Source organism: Beta vulgaris, chromosome 3 (genome assembly GCF_026745355.1).
Source record: "Beta vulgaris subsp. vulgaris cultivar EL10 chromosome 3, EL10.2, whole genome shotgun sequence".
NCBI classification, from domain to species: domain Eukaryota; kingdom Viridiplantae; phylum Streptophyta; class Magnoliopsida; order Caryophyllales; family Amaranthaceae; genus Beta; species Beta vulgaris.
In genome coordinates, this window is record NC_079204.1 from 34,726,130 (window position 1) to 34,735,012 (window position 8,883).

General features: G+C 37.5%; 1 protein-coding gene across 1 annotated transcript; it reads left to right on the forward strand.

Moving 5' to 3' along the window:
* Positions 1-6,235: 6,235 nt before the first annotated feature.
* On the forward strand, positions 6,236-7,970 carry LOC125495876 (uncharacterized). The gene is made up of 7 exons (XM_057393260.1): positions 6,236-6,357; positions 6,437-6,712; positions 6,806-7,125; positions 7,216-7,395; positions 7,483-7,593; positions 7,680-7,746; positions 7,834-7,970. The coding sequence occupies exons 1-7, from the start codon at positions 6,253-6,255 to the stop codon at positions 7,945-7,947; spliced, it is 1,173 nt and encodes a 390-aa protein (XP_057249243.1). The 5' UTR covers positions 6,236-6,252; the 3' UTR covers positions 7,948-7,970.
* Positions 7,971-8,883: the final 913 nt, after the last annotated feature.

Below are 8,883 nucleotides of genomic sequence, written 5' to 3' on the forward strand. Positions count from 1 at the left end.
ATCATGTCTGGTAACAACAACAATTCACCTTTTAACTTACGTTCAATCCTTGAGAAGGATTAATTGAACGGGAACAACTTCCTTGATTGGGAAAGGAATCTAAGAATTGTTCTTAGGTCCGAAGGTCGAGAGGATGTTCTTCAAACCCCGATCCCAGTTTTAACTACTACCTCTACCGATGCTGATAAAGAGGGTCATAAGGCCGTTACAGAAAGGTCAGTAATTGTTACTTGCCTTATGCTAGCGGCTATGGAACCAAGCCTACAAAAGAGGTTTGCAAGCTTGGATGCCTATAGCATTCCGACAGTTGAAAACCATGTTTCAACAACAAGCTCGGATAGAGAGGTATGAAACTCACAAGGCTATTCTTGAGTGTGCATTAGTTGAAGGCAAACCGGTCGCCACTCATGTCTTCGAAATGATTGGTTATTTCGAAGCCATGGAGAGGTTGGGCTTTCCTTATAGCCAAGAGTTGGCTACTGACATCATTCTGCACTCACTGCATAAGGGGTTCAATACGTTTCGATTGAATTTCAATATGAATGGGGTGTCGAAAACCCTTGCTGAGTTGCATGGGATGCTCATGACTGCCGAGCAAAACATCACTGTTGTACCTTGATGCAGGAGCATCTAGCTTGAACAACCAAGGTCTTCTTCTACATGAGCATAAGGAGAATATGGTGAAGGAAGTTCAATTTCTAAGCCTAACTAGCTCGGTTTGTCCTAAAACTCTACTTAAGCATCTTAATTAGGTTAATCTTTTGTTAATCTCTACTTAAGCAAGATTAACTAGTACTAATGATATCTTAATCATCATTATGTATTGGTAATCAAGTTTAGTAAGTGATTAAGTAGCCTAATTACATGTTTAAGTTAAGCTAATCATGTTTTAAAGCTAAGCTAGTTCATCTTCTATGTAATCCGAAATTAAGCTAGCTTAGGAAGATGTTTTTGCTGCCTTTTCAAGCCACCTCCAGCTTCTTGAAAGACTTAAGGAAGTGTAAAAGACCATGTGCAGTTCACATGGGCAAAAAAAGCCATAGCAAATGAGCATAGAAGACTTCATGGCAAGGGAAGCCAATCTACCCAGCTCACACGTCCCAGCAGCCTTTCTTTTGAAGCTTTTGGGCAACAATCATTCCTACTGCAAATTGCTCAAGCTTTTGGGGATATTTAGTTTAAGAAATGTATTTTAATATTCCATTGGTAGTTGTCTGATTTCCAACTTCAAATAGGGTAGCTAAGCTATTTTGTAGGAGTTGTGCTGTAACAGTTGTAATATTTGTTTCATTTAGTTTATTGTCCTAGTTGGCATAGCTATAGTCGTCCAAATGAGCTGATTTTTGGACATGTTGTAAACAAATATGTTAGATTTGTACTCCTTTTTGGAATCAGATCAATTGAATTGAAAGTGAAACTTTTATGCCCAAAATACTAAGCTGTGTGCTAAGTGTTTCTCTCGGTCAGTTTTGACTAGTTATCAAACCTTTGCAAATTCCTTCATCTAAATGTTGTTTTGGTGATTGAATCACAAAGTAGACTCAAACTAGAAGCTCATTGTTATAGTTTGGTCTTTGATTGGTGGTAATTTGGTTAGTGGAAGTGGTGGTTGTTCAACTAGTTTGAACCGGTTTGATACATAGCTCTTATCTTTGTTCTTTGTCAATTCGAATGCTCTTGTTCTCTTAATCAATATGCATCATTTTGGTATCAGAGCTGTAGGTTGATTAAGAGCATTCTAATTCATCCCAAAAACACACACACAAACAAAACCCAAACATAATCCCCCCTAAAACCGAACCTATTCTAAGCCCAAACACACTTCTTTTCTTTCTTTCTAGCCTAATTTCATTGAGGTTGAATCAATCATGAGTGGAGGTGAAGAAAATCAGTTTAGAAGGGTATGAACTTGAGTGAAGCAAGGTTGGTAGGAGTGGAGAATCAAATAGCCACTTTGAGTGAACAAATGGCTAATTTGATGACGTTGTAGAGAAGGGATTTAGAGGACCTTTAAGGAGAGAAAATGTGGAGGATGAAGGGTAGCTTATGATAGTAGTGAGGAGGTTTCTCTGATCTTCAAGAACTAGGAGAAAGCCACGAAAAACAGATGATTTTAGAGACATTAAGTTAGAAGTTCCTGAGTTTGATGGAAACCTTAATCCAGATGCTTATTTGGAGTGGGTTTCAAGGTGTGATAGGATCTTTGAACTTAAGGAGTATGATGATGCTAAGGATTTTAAAGTTGTTGTAGCTAAGCGAAAGGGGTATGCATCCCTTTGGTGGGAGAATGTTGTTTAGCTAGAACTAGAAAACAAAGCCTAAAATCAAGAGTTGGATAAACTTAAAAGAAAATGAAGAGAAGTTTTTACCTTCCACTTATCACTCTTGATTTATAATCATTAGTGAATTGTCTCAAGATCATAAGGGAGTGAACATTACATCATGAGTTTGAAAATTGAATGATGAACTTGATGTTCAAGAGAGGAGGAGCAAACAGTCACGTTTTCTAGGAGGTTAGAAAAGACATTAGGAGGAAGGTGGAGTTACAACCTTATTCTACCTTAGATGAACTCTTTAAGTTGCTTTAAAGTTGAAAAACACTTAAGGAGAAGAAGAAGAAACCTTTTTGTGAGGGAACTACCTATCTAAGGGTTTCTAATGTTAAAACACATCACATCTCCTTACACCTAAAGTGATGGTTCGAAGGTGTTGATAAAGGGAAGAAAGTAGTGGATGAAACCTCAAAAAAATCTGATGTGAAGTGCTTTAAGTGTCATGGTTATGGTCATTATCAAGCTCAATGTCCTAAAAAGAGTAATGACTTTAATTGACATTAAAAACATTGAAGAATCACTTGAACATGAAGGAGAACAAGAAGAGGAGTTCGAAGAGGAGGCCGAAATGAGAAGTTTGGAGGTTGGAGAGGTGACTCAAGGTGATCATTTAAGCCTTGTTTTAAGAAGAGTTCTTCATGCCAAAGAAGCTGAATTGGTTCCATCTCAAAGGGATCAAATCTTTCAAACCAAATGCTTGATTGGAGGGAAGATATGCTCGATGATCATTGATGGAGGGAGCTGCACCAATGTCGCCTCATCTTCTATGGTGGACAAGCTCAATCAGCTACTTTCTCACATCCAAAACCATATAAGCTTCATTGGCTTAATGATGGCAATTGTGTGGAGGTAACAAAACAAGCTTTAATTAGCTTTTCTTTTGGTGATTCTTATAAGGATGAAGTTTTATGTGATGTATTACCTATGGATGCATGTCATGTACTCTTAGGTAGACCTTGGCAATCTGATAAAGAAACCTTGCATAATGGTAGGACTAATACTTACACTTTCATGCATAATAAGAAGAAAATTGTGCTTAGTCCTAGTCCATGGCCGAACATTGAAACCAAAACAACCACCTAAAAACAAAAACAAAAAAACCTTAATCCTTTCTAAACCTCAACTTGATAAAGCTGTAGAAAAGGGGAAGGTTATGTATTTGTTGTTGTTATTGGATGAAAATGATGAAACCTTAATGAAGTGCACGAAATGGTAACCTTTAGTGAAGGAGTTTGGTGATGTTTTTCCATTGATCTTCCATGTGGTTTACCCCTAGTAGAGGAATTGAACACCAAATTGACTTGATTCCTGGCGCCCTTTACCTAATAAACCAGCTTATAGATGTAATCCTGAAGAAGCTAAGGAGTTACAAAAACAAGTTAGTGAGTTGTTAGCTAAAGGATTTGTGCAAGAAAGTCTTAGTCCATGTGCTTGCCTGTCATTTTGGTTCCTAAGAAGGATGGTTCTATGAGGATGTGTGTGGATTGTCGGCATTAAACATAACAGTGAAGTATAGGTATCCAATACCTAGACTTGATGATTTGCTTGATGAGTTACATGGTTCCACTATATTTTCGAAGATTGATTTGAGAAGTGGTTATCATCAGATTAGAATCAAAGAGGGTGATGAATGGAAAACAGCTTTTAAAACTAAGAGTGGTTTGTATGAGTGGCGTGTGATGCCATTTGGTTTGACAAATGCTCCTAGTACTTTCATGAGACTTATGCACGAGGTACTCAGCCCTTCATTGGTATCTTTGTTGTTGTTTATTTTGATGATATTCTTGTGTATAGTCAAAGTGAACAGGAACATCTAGTGCATCTCAAGAAGGTTTTCCTTAAACTAAGGGAAAAGAAGCTTATGCAAAGATGGAGAAGTGTGAGTTCTTTACTTCAAGTGTGACATTTCTTGGATTCATAGTGTCATCTAATGGCATTTCTATGGATGAATCTAAGGTGGAAGCAATCAAGTCATGGCCAGTTCCTAAATCTATCACTGAGGTTCGAAGTTTCCATGGTTTAGCTTCTTTTTACAGGAGATTTATCAAGAACTTTAGCACCATATTGGCGCCATTGACTGATGTATCAAGAAAGGGTCCTTTATTTGGACTCCTGCAGCACAAGAAGCATTTGAGCAATTGAAGATGCTTAGTAAGGCTCCTGTTCTAGCCTTACCTGATTTCAAGAAAGTGTTTGAAGTGGAGTGTGATGCAAGTGGCGTGGGCATTGGAGCTGTTTTGCAACAAGGAGGGCGTCCCATAGCCTATTTCAGTGAGAAGCTCAATCAATCTAGACTCAACTACAGCACTTATGATAAGGAGTTCTATGCTATTGTTCGTGCCTTGACTCATTGGACTCATTATCTCAGACCAGCTCAATTTGTGTTACATTCAGACCATCAAGCTTTGAAGTACATAAATGGACAACATAAGCTCAGTCCAAGACATGCAAAATGGGTGGAATTCCTTCAGTCCTTTGATTTTGTTTCAAAATATAAAACTGGAGTTTCTAACATTGTTGCAGATGCTTTATCAAGGAGGCATTCTATGCTTTCTCTATGGAGGCTCGTGTACTTGGCTTTAGTCATCTTAAAGAATTGTATTATGATGATCCAGATTTCTCTTTATTGTTAGAAGCATGCAAAGAAGGATCTCATGGAGCTTATTCATTGCAAGATGGCTTTCTTTTTTTGAAACAACAAGCTTTGCATCCCTAAATGCTCATTAAGGGATTTGCTAATCAAGGAGGTTCATGGAGGAGGACTAGCAGGACACTTTGGCATTAACAAAACTGTTGATGTATTGCAGGAACACTTTCTGTTGCCGAAACTTGCAGGAGATGTTCATGTATTCTAGCTCGATGTTCTATATGTCAAAAGGCTAAAAGTTCCTTTCATTAAGGACTTTACACGCCTCTCCTGTTCCAGTTCAACCATGGGAAGATGTGAGCATGGATTTCATTGTTGCTCTACCTAGAACTCAAAGGCAAAAAGATGCAATCATGGTGGTGGTAGATAGATTCTCTAAAATGGCTCATTTCATTCCTTGTAATAAAACTGATGATGCTATTCATGTTGCTGATTTGTTCTTTAAAGAAATAATTAGACTTCATGGAGTCCAATCTATTGTTTCTGATAAAGATGTAAAGTTTCTTAGCTATTTCTGGAAGAATTGTGGAAGCTTTTAGGTACTAAGTTGCTGTTTAGTACTACTGCTCATCCTCAAACTGATGGCCAGACTGAAGTGACCAACAGGACCTTAACTATGCTGCTAAGGACACTTGTGAACAAGTCTCAAAGGGATTGGGATCTAAAGCTAGCTCATGCTGAGTTTGCTTACAATAGATCACCAACTTATGCTACTAAACACTCACCATTTGAGGTAAATTATGGGATTAATCCTTTAAGTCCTATTGATTTACTTCCATTTCCTATTGAAGACATAGTAGCAAAGAAGCTGAAGTAAAAGCAAAAGAAATGAAGCAACTCCATCAACAAATTCGAACCAGAATAGAGAAGGTGAATGAAGCATACAAGGTTCGAGCAAACAAGCACAGGAAGGAAGTTCTTTACAAGCCAGGTGATCTAGTGTGGTTACATCTAAGGAAGGAAAATTTCCTACAAAGGAGAAGAAGAACAAGCTAATGCCACGAAGTGATGGACCTTTCAAAGTGCTAGAGAAGATCAACAACAATGCATACAAGATAGAATTGCCAGATGAAATGGGAAACATTTCTGCAACATTCAATGTTAGTGATTTAGCTCCATATATTGCAGAAGAATCTGAATTACAAGAAGACCTTTTCGAACCTGAGGAGAATGATGCAGGAGCATCTAGCTTGAACAACCAAGGTCTTCTTCTACATGATCATAAGGAGAATATGGTGAAGAAAGTTCAATTTCAACGCCATTTTGGCGCAGATGGGCTTACCGACTTTTGGTGCTTTCACGCAGGGCAATGTTCCTATGCAGCCTGTTCCTACGCAGCCTGTTCCTACGCAGCCTCGTCCACAACCGGAGTTAACGGTAATTGTTTAATATCACAACTATTGTTCTTAAATATGTTGTTTCATAGACTAACCTTGAATAGAGTTTTTTTTTAAAGGAAGAGACACCATGTGAGCTATGTAATCAAGGAGATGGTCATGGTAGATTCATTATCGTGGCTTATGGATCTGTACAGCCCCCTAGGGACCGGCCACTATTGCACAACCAGCCAGTAGCTGATATTCACTATGTGGTCAGCGTTGAAGACATTGTGACCGGTTTCGAAGCATTTCCTCTTCCGCTGCCGAATGCAGGAGTTGGTCTACAGTTATTGTCTGATTCCATTGGCAGTTATATTCTATGGCCGCGTGCATTGGTGCGGTTAGCATATCAGGTACAATCTCTAACATAAGTTATATACATAGTTTTCTTTTATAGTTCCTATATATGATTGTCAGTAATATCTTTTAATTTAACTAATTACTAGGGTTCGGGGAAGGCCGACAGGAAGGGAAAGAAGGTAGCTTCACCTCAGGGAGGCCGACGTGCCCAAGTGGGAACGAATTCTTCGGCAAAGTATCCACTCATTACGGATATGGAGGTGGTGCAACGCCTTACTAAACCGTGCTTCTGGCTACATGAGTGCATTAGCGATGCAGCCGATGAAGCAATGATTGAGATTAAGTTGTCGCACCACCAATTCCACTACATTGATGAGGAAACATCGACCTTCATTTCTAAGGATGATATTAAAGAATTCTTACTTGGGGAAGAGTTGAATGTTTCCATGATACAAACATTCATGAGGTAATACTTTATTAATTAAGTAGTATTCAATCCAACTAATAATAACTTCCATAATAAGTAAGTTTTATTTTTATCAATATGAATTCTCAGGCTATTATACAATGATGTGAGGCGATCTAGTCAGCCAATCTTTGGTTGGTTATGTCCAAGCTTTGTACGAGATGACAGTTGCGTACAAAACGAAAAAGAGGTGAAAGTATATCTCAAGGATTCTTTGAACGCATGTTCTCGTCTTGGATATAAGATCGTTCTTCTTCCTTACATTGAATCGTATGCTTCTTAAACTGACTTTTTAATTAATTAAATTGACCTATTAGTTGTTCTACGATAACAATAACATTATTTTTATTGTTGTAGGCACCATTGGACACTCATTGCAATATGTGTGTCAAGTAACGAAGTCTACCACTTTGATTCTTTGCGTAAAGGAACAATACGGTCCTTACTAGTCAAATCATTGTTAAATAGGTAGCCTAATTGAAACTATATATGCACACTTAGCTTATTAAATATTAAATGTACATCTAATCTTATAATAATGTGTATTGATGTAGTGTGATGAAGAAGATTACTTCATCTGGACTTCGACAAGGAAAAGCTCCTGTTTGGTATTTAGTCGAGGTAACATGTAATATTTTTTGCATCCTTTTATACAAACACATAATACACATATAACATGTCATTTATTGCATCTTTGGTGAATTTTAGTGTCCGGTACAAGAAGGTGGACTTGCGTGTGGGTATTACGTCATGAGGTTCATGCTCGATATCGTCAACTATTGCAAAGATGTTGTTGATCTTCGAAAGGTATGTAACTTTTAGGTTTCCAATTGTTGTTTGTTGTATTTCCGCCTATTTTAGCCTTTTCGCTCCCAAAATGTAGTTATGATGTGATTTAACCTCAAATTCTCTTTGAACATGATTATATGAGGCATATTATAACTAGTATGTAGATTCTTAGGCTTTAATTTGTTGTTGGTTGCATTTCGGGAACGAAAAGGCCAATTCCGGCCTATTTTGGGCTATTTTGGCCTTTTCGCTCCCAAAATGTATTATGAAGTGATTTAACCTCAAATTCTCTTTGAACATGATTATATGAGGCATATTATAACTAGTATGTAGATTCTTAGGCTTTAATTTCTTGTTGGTTGCATTTGGGAACGAAAAGGCCATTTCCGGCCTATTTTGGCCTATTTTGGCCTTTTCGCTCCCAAAATGTACTTATGAAGTGATTTAACCTCAAATCTCTTTGAACATGATTATATGAGGCATATTATAACTAGTATGTAGATTCTTAGGCTTTAATTTCTTGTTGGTTGCATTTCGGGAACGAAAAGGCCATTTCCGGCCTATTTTGGCCTATTTTGGCATTTTCGCTCCCAAAATGTATTTATGAAGTGATTTAACCCCAAATTCTCTTTGAACATGATTATATGAGATATATTATAACTAGTGTGTAGACTTTTAGGCTTTAATTTCTTGTTGGTTGCATTTCGGGAACGAAAAAGGCCATTTCCGGCCTATTTTGGCCTATTTTGGCCTTTTCGCTCCCAAAATGTAGTTATGAAGTGATTTAACCTCAAATTCTCTTTGAACATGATTATATGAGATATATTATAACTAGTGTGTAGACTTTTAGGCTTGCATTTGATTTTGATTCCATTTCGGGAAGATATATGTCATTTTTAGAAGTACTAACTACGGTAAAATGATTGACTTTTTGTATATGTTTATTCCTTGTTGTTTTGCAAGGTTTAT